The sequence below is a fragment of the Sapajus apella genome, unplaced genomic scaffold (genome assembly GCF_009761245.1).
Source record: "Sapajus apella isolate SASKATOON/1434 unplaced genomic scaffold, GSC_monkey_1.0 scaffold43, whole genome shotgun sequence".
Classification (NCBI taxonomy): Eukaryota; Metazoa; Chordata; class Mammalia; order Primates; family Cebidae; genus Sapajus; species Sapajus apella.
Window position 1 is genome coordinate 3224868 of NW_022436983.1, and position 18456 is coordinate 3243323.

Sequence of the window (18456 nt, forward strand, 5' to 3'; positions counted from 1 at the left end):
TCAGAAATGGTAACATTCACCCTGCTCCTGCCAAAGGTGAAACTAGAGGCAAAGCAAGGAAACGAAGCAGAGAGCTTCACAAACGCCTAGAGCGCCGAGTGTGGTTCTGAGTTCTGCTCGAGCTCCCTGAGGCAGGAACCTGGCTGATTCACTTCTGGTCCCAGCTCCTAATGAGGGCGTGGCACCTCAGCATAAGTGTCCCCAACACATGCAGGAGTGAAGGAGAGGCAGGAGCATGTGGCACTGAAACAGGAACCTAGGCCTGTGCCGTGGGTCTGCATCCGCTTGAGACCTTGGAGCAGTTTTCCAATATCTCTGTGCCTCAGGTGATATACCTGTAAAATGGGTATGATACTGACCTAGGCTTCATAGGACTGTTCTGAGGAACACATGAGTTACTAAAAAAGACTTGGCACTTGGCCCACAACAAGCACTTTCTATAGAGAGCGTCTAAGCAGCACAGAGCCTGATGGTCCACTTGACTGACTTGCAGGCAGTATGTGAAACCCTGACGGGAAATGGCTTATGTTTTGGCTGATGAGATGACTGATGATGGTTTAAGGGAGAAAGTCATGCAAAAACAATACCAGTTAAAGGCATCTGTTCAACTTCCGCATGCCAGGCCCTGGGCTGTCTTGGGGAGGGTGGAGGCAGAGTCTACGATGTCCTCGCCACCTCACCCATGGGGCCAGGCCACCCTGACTCCTGGTACTTCCCTTTCTGGTCTGCAAAATGGGATCGTCACCGAGCCCCAGGCCACAGTGTTGCTGGGAACAGTCCTGTGAACTGATGCTGGGCCTGCCCTAAGCACAGAGCCTGGCACACTGGTGGCTGTCATTGCTATGCCACGGGCCTCCATATGGACAGCTGCTGAGCAGACAGAGAAGTGGATCACTCAAAGCCACTTCGTCCATCTCCTAAGAGGGACTAGAGAGTAAACACTGGCCAGTCCATCATCACGCCTTTGTCCAGGGCCTGCTGTGTGGGCTCAGGAAAGGATGGGCCCCCCAAGCACAGCCACCTGTTAGAAGAGGCCAGTCCGCAGAAAGCCCTGTCCTGTGGTGGTGGCTTTGGAGAATGAGGAGGGGCCAAGGGTGGTGGTGAAGGGGTAGGGGTGGTCCCGAGATGCCCTGAACTCACCATCTTCATTTGCAAGGAGATTCCGAAGACCGAAGATCTGGGCCACGAGGATGCCGACAGTGATGAAGAGCTGGGGCACCACCCCAAGCGCCCCCCTCAGGTTTTTAGGGGCCAGCTCCCCTAAGTACATGGGGACCACGTTGGAAGATAAACCTGGGAGGAGGCGAAATCGAAACACCATCAGGAAAAATTAGTCTGGCAGGGACAAGCTGTGTCTTCAAGTATATTATTCTTAGCAATCACATTATTTGGGCCAGAACTCTCTGAAAACTGCAAAGGAGAAAGCGAACACCTCTTAATTCTTAGCTCTTCATACTTTAAGGAAAGAGAAAACAGATCAAAGGAGCTCACCCACAGGGTCCCTTGTTTCAGCTCATGTCATCTGGGGGCCCCGGCCAGCTGGACCTAGGGCCTTCCCTCTGCCCCGGCCCTTCCCTCTGCCCCGGCCTGAGTCTAGACCCGCTCACACTTCTGCTGTTTGAGGAGGATCTGTTTAATAAATGGTAAGGCAGCTGGGTATGATGGCTCATGCCTGTAATTTCAGCACTTGCAAAGGCTAAGTGGGGAGGGTAGACCACTTGGGGCCAGGAGTTTGAGACCAGCCTGGGCAACATAGTGAGACCCTGTTTCCACTAAAACATATGTATATATATACATATATATATGTGTGTGTGTGTGGTGTGTGTGTGTGCGCGCACGCACAATGTATGTGTGTGTGTGTATATATATATATGGCCTGTGTGTGTATTTATATATGGCGTGTGTGTGTATGTGTGTGTGTGTATAGCCTGCATGTATGTATGGCTTGTGTATGTGTGTGTGTTTATAAATATATATATGGCCTTATATATGGCCTGGTGTGTGTATACATACATGGCATGTTGTATGTGTATATGGCCTCTGTGTGTGTGTATGCATATATACATATATATACACATATATATAAATCCTGGGTGGGCGTATGTGTGTACATGGTGTGTGTATGCGTGTATGGCCAAGGACCCCTGGCCCTCAGCATATAATAAACCAATGCAGAGATACTTTCATATACTTTTAAGAACAAGTTATATGTCTCAGTAAACATTAGAAACTTCAATACATATTATGGAATATCTGCATTTCTGGGATGTATGTAATGCCTGAACTACTTCTGAATCCCCAGTATTTAAACTTGTACATTTTTCCATTGTAATCTAGTGGAGGGAAAACTTACTATATTTTATAGAATGAGATGTTGCCTGATGTTAATAAAAAAAATAGACAAAATTTAATTTTACAGCTTCCAAAGTATTTTCACACATATTGTCCTATTTAATTCTCCTAAAAGCACATCCAGAGGCTGGGGATAGAGAGGAAGTTTTACTAGTCCAAGTAGCATGTAGCCAGTCCTGGATCAAGCAGAGGCTCAGAGGATGTGGGTGTCTGACAGGGAGACCCTCAGGAACAGAGTTTGGAGCAAGTGGAGGTTGCTGCTGCTGTCGATGGCAGGGTAATGGATGGCACTGAGATGGGAGGGTACCTAAGGCCATGTTTTCCTGCTTGGCAATTCTACCCACAGATGTCTCTGCTTAGTATTTGAAAAGTGATATCACAGTTCATTAATACCGATTCTTCTCCATTTTCAGAGCAAAGAAGGGCAGTCTTTAAAGCAGCTCTTAGCATGCCTAGGTGGGAAAAGGGGGCAACGCCTCGCAGGCCCAGGGCAAAGAGCTGCAGAGGAAGGCAAGGCTTCCTGGGAGCTGAAGTGGAGGCTCTGTCCTTACCACTTAACAAGAGCCTGGGGCCACTTAGCGGCCAGAGCACCTTAACTTGGTGAAGGACATAAGGAGTCAAACTTCAGGAGGTCTGTGACAAGATGGGGTTACCTATATGTTGGTGGAAAGCAATCTCTACTTTTGTCTTTAAAATGACTCCACAAGGACTGCCCAGCCAGCTAGTTCTGATGCTAGAGTCAGAGCAAAGTGGCTTTTAAAGTTTAAATTCCTCCTCCTGGGCACCGCAGCTCACACCTGTAATCCCATCACTTTGGGAGGCCGAGGTGGGTGGATCACTTGAGGCCAGGAGTTTGAGACCAGCCTAGCCAACAGGGCAAAACCCCATTTCTACAAAAAATACAAAAAAATTAGCTGGGCGTGGTGACTCACACCTGTAGTCTTAGCTACTCGGGAGGCTGAGGCTTGAGTGTTGCTTGAACTTGGCGGGTGGGGCTTGCAGTGAGCTGAGATCGCGCCACTGCACTGCAGCCTGGGCGACTAAGCAAGAGTCCATCTCAAACCAACCAACCAACAAACAATAAGTTTAAGTTCCTCTGAGCCAATGAATACCTTCAGTCTTCCTGCCAAGAAGTTGACTAATAACAAATCAGTGAGTGTGAGCATGTTCAAGTCAAAGTCACACTCGTCTTGGCATCCCCTTCTCAAGGTAGTTGTTTACTTCATTTTAGAGTAAGCCATGTGGTTCTTGTTCATATGGGTGGTTTTATTTTTGTGTTTGTTGGTTTTATTTGCAAGACAGAGTCTCGCTCTGTTGCCCAGGCTGGAGCACAGGAGCACGATCTCAGCTTACTGCAACCTCCCCCTCCTGGGTTCAAGCGATTCTTGTACCTCAGTCTCCCTAGTAGCTGGGATTACAGACCTGCTCCACCACGCCCAGCTAATTTTTATATTTTTAGTAGACATGGAGTTTCACCCTGTTGGCCAGGCTGGTGTTGCACTCTTGATCTCAAGTGATCCACCTGCCTCAGCCTCCCAGAGTTCTGGGATTACAGGCATGAGCCACCGCACCCGGCCATATGGGTGGTTTTAAAATGAGTGTCTAAGCAGCACGTAGCTTGGCGACCTACTTTGCTGACTTGCAGGAGGTATGTGAAAAACTGACAGCTAATGGATTATGTACCCAATGGCCAGTGTTCTCAAACCATGATCTGAGGACCCGGGGGTCCCAAGACCTTTTAAGGGTGTCTGTGAGATCAAAACGATTTTTGTGATAATCCTGAGATGACGATATTTGCTCTTCATTCTCTTTCTCTCATGAGCATATGGGAGTTTTCCAGAGACTGCCCGCCACGCCACATCACAACTGACCTGACCCAGAAGTACGTCTGAGAATTCAGTTCTCTTCGATGAGGCCAGACATTCAAGAGATTTACAAAAATGTAAAACAAAACAACTCTTCATGTAATAGGCTTATTTTAAAAAATGAATTAATATGACTCTCGCTTGCCATTTCTAATACAGCAAATATTGATCAATATAACCCACATAAGCAAAAGCTCTTTGGAGCCTTCGATAATTTTAAGTGTGCAAAGGGGCCTGAGACCTAAAACTTCGAGAACTGCTGACTTCAGAGTGAAGGTTGAGACTTTTAACTGATTGGTTATCTACTGAAGGCTACTATTTCTCCGTTGGAAACAATTCTGTATTGTTAATGGTCAACAGAAAAGTGATTGGACCTGCTCACTGCTGACAACTTTTAGGAATCATCTATTTTTCTTTTTTTTTTTTTTAAAGAGACAGGGTCTCGCTATGTTGCCCAGGCTGGAGTGCAGTGGCTATTCACAGGCACGATCCCACTACTGATCAGCACGGGGAGTTTTGACCTGCTCTGTTTCCGACCTGGGCCGGTTCACCCCTTCTTAGGCAACCTAGTGGTCCCCCGCTCCCGGGAGGTCACCATATTGATGCTGAACTTAGTGCGGACACCTGTTAGGCATAGTGCACTACAGCCCAGAACTCCTGGGCTCAAGCAATCCTCCCACCTCAGCCTCCCGAGTAGCTGGGACTGCAGGCACGTGCCACCATGCCCGGCAGGAATCATCTATTTTTCAAGAAGTTGAGCCCACTGCAGACAAAACCCACAGGTCAGGGCAAGATGGCAAAGACCCAGTCGGGTACTCTCAGGGAAAGCCGAGCACCAGGAAAAGTTTGCCATGGGGCTCATCAGCCTCCCTTGGGCATGACTTAGTCCATGCTTGGGAAATGTCTTTCATCTTTTTTTCATGTCTCTGTTACTGCCAATTAATCCCAGCTGAGGGGTTTGCAGACTGCCAGCCAAATTATCTGTTTGTCCCTATCCCTGCGTTTGGAAGAAACAAATGAGAGTTCCTTGGCAATGTTGGGACAGTGACTGGAGGGAGGCAGTGAGGTCCCTAGGAGGGGCCCCTTCCAGGGGCCCACCCTGCACTTGCAGGACCCTGAGAGCTTGCACCCTGGATGCGTCTCTCCTCCTGGGCCTGAGAAATACTGCCGACTAAGGATAGCAACTCAGCGAAAGCCCCCGACACGGCTGTACCCTCATTTCTCTTCAGTATGAAGCAGCTATGGGAGAGTTTTCTAAAGTCACCACAGTACAGCCTGGCAGCCTAGGCTTGGAGGCAACAGAGTAGGCTTAGGAGAAACCACCTCCCAGGTTGTTAGATAAGAGGTCTCAGAGAGTCAGCACTCTCTCAGCTGGTGGGTGTTTCAGGAATAGAACTCAGGACGCCTTGGCAAACTTGAAATTCCCCTATAAAACTTAAAATGTGGCATTGTCAACACCTTTCTGGTGGTGGAATTCATACATTAGATTGTTTCTCAAGCTTTTTTGACTCTCACCTACAGTAAAAAAACACAGAAATACATTTTACACTGCAACCTGGTTCTCACGTGTGTGTGTGTGTGTGTGTGTGTGTGTGTGTGTGTGTGTGTGTGTATTTATTTATGAGACAGGGGGATATGGTTTGGCTCTGTGTCCTCACCCAAATCTCATCTCGAGTTGTAATTCCCATGTGTCAAGGGAAGGACCTGGTGGGAGGTGACTGGATCATGAGAGAGATTTCTCCCATGTTGTTCTTGTGATACTGAGTTCTCATGAGATTGGATGGTTTTATAAGGCAGCTTCCCTCCTCTCACTTTCTCTCCCTCTCTCTCACCTGCTGCTGCATAAGACATGCCTGCTTCCCCTTCCCTCATGATTGTAAGTTTCCCGAGGCCTCCCCAGCCAGGGGGAATTGTAAGTCAATTAGAATTCTTTTCTTTATAAATTACCAAGTCTCAGGGAGTATTCTTTATAGTAGTGTGAAAATGGACTAATACACAGGGTCTCATTGTGTTGCCCAAACTGGTCTCAAACTCCTGAGCTCAAGTGATCCTCCTGCCTTAGCTTCCAGAGTAGCTGGGATTGCAGGTGTGAGCCACTGCACCCAGCTATTCTATTTTTAAAAAGAAAATGCTGCTCATTAAACAGATATCACCACCCACTAACTGGTCGTCACCTACAGTTTAAAGAACACCATGGGCGAAATCGCCCTTGTGATCCAATCACCTCCCACCAGGTCCTTCCCTTGACACATGGGGATTACAACTTGAGATGAGATTTGGGTGAGGACACAGAGCCAAACCATATCCCCCTGTCTCATAAATAAATAAATAAAATGGAAGAGACTGTGTTATATGTAGTAAGGATAAGGTTATATATGTGTGTGTGTGATCCTTTATCTCAATATGTTCTAAATATGTTGACAACATATAGAGATAAAGGATTGGATTGAAAGGATTCTTCCCAGGTTAAGATTCTGCATTTCAGTCTTTCAAAGATGTGTCTTTGTAGGACACATCACAGTAAAGCTCTGCCTGCTTTTGCACCTGAGACCCACGTAGAACTCAAGCATCTGTTTCACAGTAGAGGCACAGGAATGGCTTTCTATACATTTCGGAGATCACAGATTGGTTCTAGTCCCTGGGAACCTGTTGTCCCCCTCCTGGACCACCCTCACAGAATGGCAATACAGCATAGCATTGTTTACCTGCACATATTCCCACCAAAAGTCTGGAAATAATGATAAGCTCAAAGGACTTGGCGACTTTGCTGCATCCCATTAAGATCGCAGGCACAATAGAAAATATGTTGTTGAACAGCAAGGCCCCTTTTCTGCAGAGGACAAAATATCAGTTAGTTTGGCTCAAGGATTCACTCATTCATTCCACAAATGTTCCCGGAGTGTCTCCCCTGCATAGGCTCCAGCAGTTACAGCAGTGGCTTTACTGCTGTGTGTTTAGCTCTCTGCGACCTGGGACTGATACAGGTCAAGTGGGTGGCCTGGTGTGGGAATATTCTCTGTGTGGGGAGCAAATGGAAATGACCACAGTCCAGAGGGCATCAGTGGTGAAAATGGAGGGAAAGGGATCTGTATTAAGATATAGTAAAAGGTTTTTGAAATCATTAGGTAATTTATCATTTTGGTGTAATCTTGAAAGCCAAACCCAAAATTGTCCTGGGTAAGGACATTAGAGGAAAAGAAAAGTATAGGCCTATGTCACGTATGTCAACATAGATGCCACAATCCTGAATGAAATCTTAGATTAAACTCAACAGCATATACAAAATTGTTTCAATGTATTTTTACCATATTAAAGATTACATTTGGGCTTGGCATGGTGGCTCATGCCTGTAATCCCAGCACTTTGGGAAGCCAAGGTGGGCAGATCACTTGAGGTCAGGAGTTTGAGATGAGCCTGGCCAACATGGTAAAAACCATGTCTTTACTAAAAATACAAAAATTAGCCAGTCGTGGTGGCAGGCACCTGTAATCCCAGCTACTCAGGAGGCTGAGGAACCAGAATTGCTTGAACCCGGGAGGTGGAGGTTGCAGTGAGCCGAGATCATACCACTGCACTCCAGCCTGGGTGACAGAGTGAGACTCTGTCTCAATAAATAAATAAATAAATAAATAATAAAATTGTGGGGGAAAACACTGGATTATCTCAACAGAAGCAGCAAAATAAGTCAAAATTTAATGCCATTATGATTTTTAAATTTTTATTTATTTGTTTATTTAAAAGTTGGCCTGAGTTTCTTTCTTCCTTTCTTTTTTTTTGATACAGAGTCTCACTCTGTCACCCAGGCTGGAGTGCAGTGATCTTGGCTCACTGTAACCTCGGTCTCCTGGGTTTAAGTAATTCTTATGCCTCAGCCTTCCAAGTGGCTAGGATTACAGGCACATGCCACCAAGCCCAGCTAAGTGATTGTATTTGTAATAGAGATGGGGTTTCCCCATGTTGGCCAGGCTGGTCTCGAACTCCTGGCCTCAAGTGATCTGCCTGCCTCAGCCTCCCAAAGTACTGGGATTATAGGTAGGCATGAGCCACTGCACCCAGCCATTTTTTGTTTTTTTTAGCCAGTCTTAACAAACTATAAATGGAGGAACTTCTTTAAGCCGATAAAGGGAACCTACCTAAAACCTATATCAAACATCACACTAACCTAGAACGTAATCCCATTTAAGTCAGGAACAAGCCTTCCCTAGAGATCCAGACAGAAGCAAAGCTAACTTCTCCAGAGGGGCCTCTCACAATGGAGCCCTCATGACGAGGACCCTCATGACGGACAAAGCCATTAATGGGTAGAGCTCCACCATTCTTAAACACATGAAAAACTCGCCACACCTGAGAGCCGCTTACACTAACAGCACACCTTCAGACAACAGAATCAGACTGGGACTATAAAATCTTTAAAACGATTACTGTCATAAAATAAGAAATCCGAATGGTGCTGTACTGGAGAACTGGCAGTATCTGATTTCAAGGCTCACTATAAAGCTACAGTAATCAAGACAGTATGGTACAAGTAAATGAATAGACAATAGGCCAGGTGCGGCGGCTCACGCCTGTAACCCCAGCACTTCGGGAGGCTGAGGTGGGCAGATCACATGAGGTCAGGTGCTCAAGACCAGCCTGGTCAGCATGGTGAAACCCCATCATCTCTACTACAGCCATGTGCCTGTAATCCCAGCTATTCAGGAGGCTGAGGCATGAGAATTGCTTGAACTTGGGAGGCGGAGGTTGCAGTGAGCCGAGGTGGCACCACTGCGTTCCAGCCTGGGTGACACAGTGAGACTCTGTATCAAAAGAAAAGGAAAGAGAATAGACAAATAGATCAATGGAACAGAACAGAGAGTCCAGAAATGGACCCAAGTAAGTCTAGTCAACTGATCTTTGACAAAGGAGCAAAGGGAACACATTGGAGAAAAACGTCCTTAAAAAATGGTGCTGGGCTGGGTGCAGTGGCTCATGCCTGTAATCTCAGCACTTTTGGACACCGAGGTAGGAGGATCACTTGTGTACAGGAGTTCCAGACCAGCCTGGGCAACAAAGTGAGATGCCATCTCTAGAAAAAATAATAAATTGACCAGATGCAGTGGCTTACGCCTATAATCCCAGGAACTTTGAGAGGCCAAGGTGGGTGGATCACCTGAGGCCAGGAGTTCGAGACTGGCCTGGCCAACACGATGAAACCCTGCCTTTACTAAAAACACAAAAAAATTGGCCAGGTGTGGTGGCACACACCTCTTATTCCAGTTACCTGGAAGACCGAGGCTAGAGAATTGCTTGAACCCAGGAGGCAGAGTTTGCAGTGAGCTGAGACTGTGCCACTTTGCACTCCAGCCTGGGTGACATAGCAAGACTCTGTCTCAAAAAAGAAAAAGAAAAAAATCAAAAATTAACTGGGCACTACTGGTGGTGCACTCCTGTAGTCCCAGCTACTGGAGAGGCTGGGGCAGGAGGACTGCTTAAGCTAGGAAGTTTGAGGCTGCAGTGAGCTGTGATTGTGCCACCACACTCAGTCTGGGTGACAGAATGTGACCCTGTCTCAAAAACAAAAATAGAAAAGAAAATGGTGCTGGAACAACAGGACATCTACCTGCAAGAAAATGAATCTAGACACAGACATTAGAACCTTCCCAAATATTAATTCACAGTGGCCACAGACCTAAATATTAAATGCAAAACTATAAAACTCCTAGAAGATAGCGCAGGAAAAAAAATCTAGACAGTCTTCGGTCTGACAATGACTTTTCAGATATAACACCAAAGGCATAATCCACGAAAAGAAAGAATTAATCCTTAAAATGAAATACATACAGAAAGTTAGAAAATATAAAATTAAAAGGCCAATATAAACAAAAAGGGAAGTTGGATGACAGTCTTAATAACTGACAAAATATAATCTGAGACAAAACTATCATAAAACACAGAGGTGTTATATGCATTACAAAGAAGTAAAATAAATAATAGCAAAGAAGATAGAATTGTCATATAGATGATGCCAACCAACAGCCTCAAAATACATACAGTGTCAACTGGACTGATCAAATTCCAGGGAGGAACAGGGAAAGCAACAGTTTTGGTCTGAAGTTGCTAACATGATCCTCTCAAAATAGTAGGTCAATGACACAAAGAACAAGTAAAGATAGGAACCAGTGGCATACCAAGAAGGGAGGCGGACATTTTATGGGAGTGCGCCCCTCCCAAGCAATTGTCTGTCCTTTTATAACCATAAGAAATCACAATAAAGTTTTATTTCAGAATGAAAGAAAAAAGAAAGAGACGGAAGAAAGGAGGGGAAAAAAGAAAGAGAGAGGGAGGGAGGGAAGGCAAGAGAAAAAGGAAGAAAGAAAAAAAAAGAAAATGAGTTGATAAGCTGGTCTTCAGTAAGATTAAAACTTTCTGCTCTGTGAAAGACACTGTTCAGAAGATGAAAAGACAAGCCACAGACTAGGAGAAAATATCGGCAAAGGCCATAGCCGATAAGGGACTGTTCTCCAAAATACACAAAGAACTCGTAAAATTCAAAAAGAAAACAAACGACCCAATTTTTAAAAGGGCCAGAGATCTTAACAGACACCTCACCAAGAGACACAGATGGGAAATAAGCATATGAAAGGTGACCCACACGGTGTGTTATCAGGGAAATGCAAATTAAACAATGAGGTACCACCTGTCAGAAGAGCAAAAACCCAGAACTCTGACAACACCAAAACGACACCAAATGCTGGAGCAACAGGAACCCTCATTCGTTGCTGGTGGGAATGCAAAATGATACATCCATTTAAAGAACAGTTTGGCAGTCTCCTATAAGACTAAACGTATGCTTATCTGTACTCATATGATCCAGCAATCACATACTTTGGGATTTACCCAAAGGAGTTGAAAACATATGTCCGCACAGGAACTTACGTCCGCACTGAACGTTCACAGCAGCTTTATTCATAATTGTCAAAACTTGGAAACAGCCAAAATGTCCTTTAGTAATGAATGGATAAAGCGTGGTACAACCAGACAGTGAAATATTATTCATCACTAACAAGAAATGAGCTACCAAGCCATGAAAAGACATGGAGAAGCCTTAAGTACACCTGAGTGAAGGAGGCCAATCTGAAAAGCCTATCTGTGTGCAAGAAGGAGCATAAAGAAGAAAAGAAAGAGAGAAAGAAAGAAAGAAGAAAAGAAGGAAAGAAGAAAGGAAGGAAGGAAGGAAGGGGAAGGAAGGAAGAAAGAAAAAAATCCTACATACTATATGATTCCAACTATATGGCATTCTGGGAAAGGCAACCTCTGGCGATAGTAAATGGATCAGTGGTTGCCCGGAGTTAGAGAGAAGGGAGGGATGAGTAGGCAGAGCACAGAGGATTCTTAGGGCAGTGAAACTACTCTATATGATACTATAATGGTGGATACAAGTCATTACGCTTTTGTGAAAACCCATAGAATAAACCCTAATGTACACTATGAACCTTGGGTGATGATATACCTCAATGCCAATTTTGTCATTTATAACAAATACACCACTCTGGGGAGAGATGCTGATAAAGGGGGAGTCTGTGTATGTATCGGGGAGAGGGTGTATGGGGTCTCTGTAGCTTCTTCTCAATTATGCTGTGAGCGTAAAACTGCTCTTTAAAAATAAAATATAGGCTGGGCAAGGTGGCTGATGCCTGTAATCCCAGCACTTTGGGAGACTGAGGTGGGCGGATCATGTGAGGGCAGGAGTTTGAGACCAGCCTGACCACCATGGTGAAACCCTGTCTCTACTAAAAATACAAAAATTAGTCAGGCGTGGTGGTGCACACCTGTCATTCCAGCTACTCCGGAGGCTGAGGCAGGAGAATTGCTTGAACCTGGGAGGCGGAAGTTGTAGTGAGCCAAGACTGTGCAATTGCACTCCAGCCTGGGTGACAGAGTGAGACTCCACCTCAAAAAAAAAAAAAGAAAAATATCTATTTTTAATGTTAGGACATGGTGGCTCATGCCAGTAATCTCAGCACTTTTGGAAGCCAAGGTAGAAGGATGGCTTGAGCCCAGGAGTTTCAGACCAGCCAGGGCAACATGGTGAAACCTTGTCTCTACTAAAAATACAAAAATTGGCTGGACATAGTGGTAGGCATCTGTAATCCCAGCTATTTGCTGAGGCAGGAGAATCATTTGAACCCAGGAGGCAGAGTTTGGAGAGAGCCAAGATTGCACCATTGCACACAGAACGAGACTCCATCTCAAAACAAATAATAAATAAATAATAAAATAAAAAATAGTACTATAGGAAAGAACAAAAAAACTATAAAAGTTATCTAAAACAACGATAGAAAATAAATTTTAAAAATGAATAAACAGAACTTATTGAAATGAAAAATATAGTCATTAAAATTTAAAACATAGCAGGTTTATTACATCTGAAGAGAGAATTAATGAATGGGAAGGGAGACCTGCAGAAATTACCTAGAAAGCACCTGAGAGAGATAAGAAGATGGGAAATATGAGAGATTCAAAGACACGGAGGAACTTCATAGAGTTCCAGAAGCAAAGGATATAGAAAATGGGGGAGGGGTGGTATTTGTAGCGATACGGGCTGAAAACTTCCTAGAACTGATAACAAAGAAGTAAAACTTCAGACAAGGAACCGCAGTGACTCCCAGGATAAACAAAACTAAATCCTTGGTCCTTTACAATGAAACTTTCTTGAAGGACATCTAAGAAGACCTGAAGATGATGGAAAGCTTGTAGGGATGTCAGTTTTCCTTAAGTTAATTTATAAATTCAGAGTAATGCCAATCAGAATATTTTTTCAGCGATTTTGAGAAGCTGACTTAAAATTTTAAATGGAAGAGTAAAGGGACACGAATAACTAAGATAAATTTGAGAGCAAGTGACTTTCCACTTGGAAAAAAAATAAAATTAGTTCTCTCTCATCACCCAGTATACACAAAATAAAACACCAGATCTAGCTGGAAGAACAAAATTGTGAAATTAATTTTAAAAATATACAAGAAGCCAGGCATAGTGGTTCATGACTATAATTCCAGCACTTTGGGAGGCCAAGGTGGGAGGACTGCTTGAGCCCAGGAGTTTCAGACCAGCAAGGGCAACATAGTGAGACCCTGTCTCTACAAAACTAAAAAATGAGCAGAGCATGGTGGTGCACACCTGTAGTTCCAGCTATTTAGGAGGCTGAGGCAGAAGGATCCCTTGAGCCCAGGAGTTCAAGGCTGCAGTGAGCTATGATCATGTCACTGCACTGCCCCCCTGGGTGACAGAGTGAGACCCTGTCTCACATATATATATTTATAGTTTTTACTTTTTAAGTGTCCCTAGTTGAAAAGCAAAAACTATAAATTTGACCACTTGAAGACTTTAAAATTTTGCATTAAAAAGGTGCTATAGGTATGATTAAAAAATAAGGCAAGAGATTGAGGAGATATTTGCCCTAAATAACAGAAGTAGAGTAGAGAGGTTACTTGCTCATACTCAGAAGTGAAATGTCCTGGGTTGGAGTCTTGGCCACCTCCCAGCTGTGTGATCTCCGGTAAGTTACAATGTCTCTGTGTGCACCATTTCCCCATCTTTAAAGTGGGGCTTGTAATAGTACTTCCAAATGCAGTCAGGATAGTGCCTGGCACATAGAAACTCATTAATAAATGTTAGTTGCTACTATTATTTAAATAACACCAGCTGCACGTGGTGGTTCACCCTGTCATCCGAGCACTTTGGGAGGCTGAGGAGGGTGGATCACTTGAGGCCAGGAGTTTGAGACCAGCCTGGCCAAAATGGTGAAACCCCATCTCTACTAAGGATACAAAAATTAGCCAGGCATGGTGGCGGGTGCCTGTAATCCCAGCTACCTGGGAGGCTGAGGCAGGAGAATGGCTTGAACCTGGGAGGTGAAGGTTGCAGTGAGCCAAGATCATATCACTGCACTCCATCCTGGGCGTCAGAGCAAGACTCTGCCTCAGTAAATAAATAAATAAATAAATAACACAAATACTTAAGAAAATGGCAAGCCAAATAGCATTTATCAGACCCCCAAGAAGACAGTTCAAATTAGCAACCTTCAGCTCCATCTGTGAACCAAATGGCGTGCTCTTCACTCAAGGAGAAGTGTCCTGCAGGTCTGATTCTGGAGGGATGTTCTGCTCCATGGGGGCCCACAGGGAAAATTGTGGGTTCAACACTAACCTCTCAAGAAGATGCTGGATTCCAAAGCAGTGGCAGTGTTTTTTTTGTTTGTTTGTTTGTTTTTTGCTTTTGTTTTGGAGTTTTGCTCTTGTTGCCCAGGCTGGAGTGCAATTGTGTGATCTCAGCTCACTGCAAACCTCCACCTCCCAGGTTCAAGTGATTCTCCTGCCTCTGCCTCCCAAGTAGCTGGGATTACAGGCATGTGCCACCACACCTGGCTAATTTTTTTTTTTTTTTTTTGTATTTTTAGTAGAGATGGGTTTCACCATGTGGGTCAGGCTGGTCTCAAACTCCTGACCTCAAGTGATCTCCCCGCCTCAGCCTCCCAAAGTGTTGGGATTACAGGTGTGAGCCACCACACCCAGCCGTGTGTTTTTATTCCAGATTCTATTCTAGAAATACTGGAGGAGGAATCAGAGTCTGGGTTACAGTCCTGGCTCTGGGCTCACTAGAGCTGTGACCTCACTCAGCCCCCGTGCGCTCCTCATCCCTGGAGTTGGATGAGGGGACTTCTATAATTCTGTTTTTAACTAGGTCCTCCATAATGTCCATGGAAGTTACATGGGAGAGTGTGATATCTTAAGGAAACTTTTTTGGAATAAAATATGGAATTTCTAATGTTTCTAGAGATAGGGGCAAAGATACAGCCCTGACCCCCCTGTGTTCACGAGGCTGGTGTCACAAGAGAGATGTCCTAGATGACACTGTGGGGGCAAAAGGGCAGTGTAAGCCAAAGCGAGTCCTGGGTCTCCACAAGCACACAAGGCTCCTTCTGGGTCCGCCGAGAGCCTGCAGATCCCAGGCCACCCCTGCTTCTAACCCATGAGACCCTTCCTAGGTCTCCAAACACTGACAATATCTGGTCTTCTTTTCTGACCCCATTAGAAAATAAAAATGACGAGCCAGGCGCAGTTGCTCCCCTCTGTCATCCCAGCACTTTGGGAGGCTAAGGCAGGTGGATCACCTGAGGTCAGGAGTTTGAGACCAGCTTGATCAACATGGCGAAAACCCATCTCTACTAAAAATACAAAATTAGCTGGGCGTGGTGGTGTACACCTGTGATCCCAGGATCAGGAGGCTGAGGCAGGAGAATGGCTTGAACCCGGGAGGCAGAAGTTGCAGTGAGGCGAGATTGTGCCATTGCACTCCAGCCTGGCCAACTCAAATTAAAAAGAAAAGAACAATGACCACAGTGATTATTATCCTAGTCTCATGGTAAGGATTTCAGTGGTAGGCCCATGTTTTAGCTCCGATGGGGGTCTATGAGTTTCAGGGAATTAAAGATTCCCCTTCCCTTACCTGCCAAATTTATTCACCAAGGGCCCGACCAGGAGGGATCCGATGAAGCCTCCAAAGGGAAACATGGACACAGTTAAAGACCAGAGCAACGTCAAGGGGAAGTCTTCCATGATTTCACCAGTCCTGTCCTGGTAGGTCTCATTGTAAAATTGTCGCATGTACTAGGAGACAAAGCCAAACAGAACACCAAAATAATGTGATCCGGTTTTGCAGGAAGAACATTAACTGTTAGGACACCCAGCAAAACAGTGCACAGAGACCAACCTTATTCACCGGGGGGTGGGGGTGGGAGGCAGGAAAAAGCTTTGTGAGAAGCGAGCAGGGCGGCCACCACGGGGAGGGCTGGGAAGCCTCTGACCAGCAAACCACCCTGGGTATTTCTCAGCCAGAAAGGAGACCCCAGGCCCCTCCAGATTCCCTCTAAGCCACAAGGCCACAGAAGATCTGAGCCCCGTCCTGGAGCCCCGCCCACTGTGTGTCCAGCCAGACCTGGCCCATCCCAAGGGCCCCGTGTCTGAGAGTTCCCTCAGGTCTGTGGTGTGTCCCAGGGGTGTTTCCCTCTCCCTTTGCTTGAAGACCCACTGGATGAACAGCCCCTCCCTGGCCAGTCCCACCCAGGCAACGAGCTGCTCCAAACACCCTCCCCACATCTTGCTCCCCACAGTGACCTACCATTGCTGGGGAGTTGACAGCAGCCACATTGTACCCATACTGGAAGGACGACCCAAAGGCAGCTATCAGGGTTGCCAGGGCAAGCACAAGCGTCAGCCTCTGCAGAGATCACGGCTTAGGTCAGGAAGCAGCTCCAGGGTTCCAGGGCCCTCCCGCTTTACTTCAGTTCATAGAAAGATGTAACAGAGTCTGAAGATCCGTGGTCTTGAAACTATTTGAATACCTTGAAACCTACCCTCAACACACCTTGAGTTACAACAGGCTTTCTCAACCACGGCACTTCTGACGATGGGGGTCCAATATTTCTTTGTTATGGGGGCTGTCCTGAGCACAGCAGGATGTTTACAGCATCCTCCACCCGCTAGATTCCAGTAGCAACCCTCTCCCCAGCTGTGACAACCCAAATGTCTTCAGACATTGCTAAGTGTCCCCTGGCGGGGAAGTGCCCCCATCTGAGAACCACTGGATCAGAAAGAAGTGAAACTGGCTGGGCACGGTGGCTCACACCTGTAATCTCAGCACTTTGAGAGGCCGAGGCAGGTGGATCACTTGAGGTCAGGAGTTCGAGACCAGCCTGACCAACACAGAGAAACCCGTCTCTACTAAACATACAAAATTAGCCGGGTGTGGTGGCATATGCCTGTAATCCCAGCTACTCGGGAGGCTGAGACAGGAGAATTGCTCGAACCCGGGAGGAGGCGGTTGCGGTGAGCTGAGATCACGCCACTGCACTCCAGCCTGGGCAACAAGAGCAAAAGTCCCTCTCAAAAACAAAACAATGACAACAACAACAAAAAAAAAAAAAAAAAAAAAAAAAGGAAAAGAAAGAAGCCGAAGCCTACTTCTCTAACAGCTTCTCTGCAGCTACTACAGCTAATGTTTGAAATGCTCTTGTGACATTCCTGTCACGTGGTGGTGTTTGCCAACCATAGCAAATTAGCTCTTGCACTATCTCAAACATAAACTGCCAGAAAATCAAAGAGAAAAAGAAGGAAAATTTTAGTTATTTAACTAAATTCCTTTCAATCTTTAATGATGAGGAAATTCATTCGTAATGAAGAGCAGGAGACAGACATGGAAAGAGCTGTGCGCTTAAAATCTACAGACCTCATTTTTGAATCTACCCATTGCCACTTTTCAGCTTAATTCCTATGATCTTCAGTTTCCTCATCTCTAAAATGAGGACAATCACACTCCCTCGCAGTGTTTGCCAGGATTAATTATGACCATGTCTAGCTGTAGAGGTGAATCTGCTGGGATGCTGCTCTCTGACTTGTCATTGAAGGACCTTCTTCCATCTCCTCTGATGGAGAGCCCCCTTCACAGGTGACACAGGTTCATGCTTGGCCCTCCAGTGACAAGCTGAGCACTATCCCACTGGATCTAAATCTACAGAGAATCTTTTTTTTTTTTTTTTTTTCTGAGACAGGGTTTCACTTTCTTGCCCTGGCTGGAGTGCTGTGGTGCCGTTACAGCTCACTGCGACCTCAACCTCCTGGGCTCAAGTGATCCTCCCACCTCAGCCTCCCAAGTAGCTGGGACTACAGGTGCATACCATCATGCCTGGATTTTTTTTTTTTTTTTAATTTGTTTGTAGAGACAAGGTCTCATTATATTGTCCAAGCTGGTCTCAAACTCCTGGGCTCAAGCAATCCTCCTCCTCGGCCTCCCAAAATGCTGGGGTTGTAGGTATGAGCCACGGTGCTCAGCCTAAAGAGGATGTCTTCAGAGAGGTAAGTGAGGAGTCCAGACAGGGAGAGAAACAATGATCATTTCTGCCTTGTCGGGTCCCCAGACAGGATGAAGTGAATCTCGGCAGGGCAGCACCTGCAAGGAGCCCTAGTGAAAAGCAAAAACACACCACACACACATGCACACACAAAATACATACACATGTACTACACACACACATGTGCACACACTACACACACGCACACACTACACACATGCACACCCACACAATACACTACACACATGCACACTACACACGTGAACATACTACACACACACCTGCATGTACACACATACTACACATCCCACACCCTTGCACACACCCCCATGACACACACACACCCACACATAC

General features: G+C 45.7%; 1 protein-coding gene across 3 annotated transcripts in view; it reads right to left on the reverse strand.

Moving 5' to 3' along the window:
• SLC2A5 (solute carrier family 2 member 5) overlaps window positions 1–18456 on the reverse strand; it is a 35893-nt gene that overhangs the window by 3734 nt on the left and 13703 nt on the right. The window contains exons 3-6 of one of the 3 annotated variants that reach the window (XM_032300294.1): window positions 16374–16472; window positions 15702–15862; window positions 6923–7047; window positions 1141–1293 (exon numbers count right to left, since the gene is read on the reverse strand). In XM_032300294.1, the coding sequence (XP_032156185.1) occupies window positions 1141–1293; window positions 6923–7047; window positions 15702–15862; window positions 16374–16472 (538 nt within the window). The remainder of the gene's footprint in view (window positions 1–1140; window positions 1294–6922; window positions 7048–15701; window positions 15863–16373; window positions 16473–18456) is intronic. The other 2 variants (XM_032300295.1, XM_032300296.1) reach the window with 2 other exon arrangements.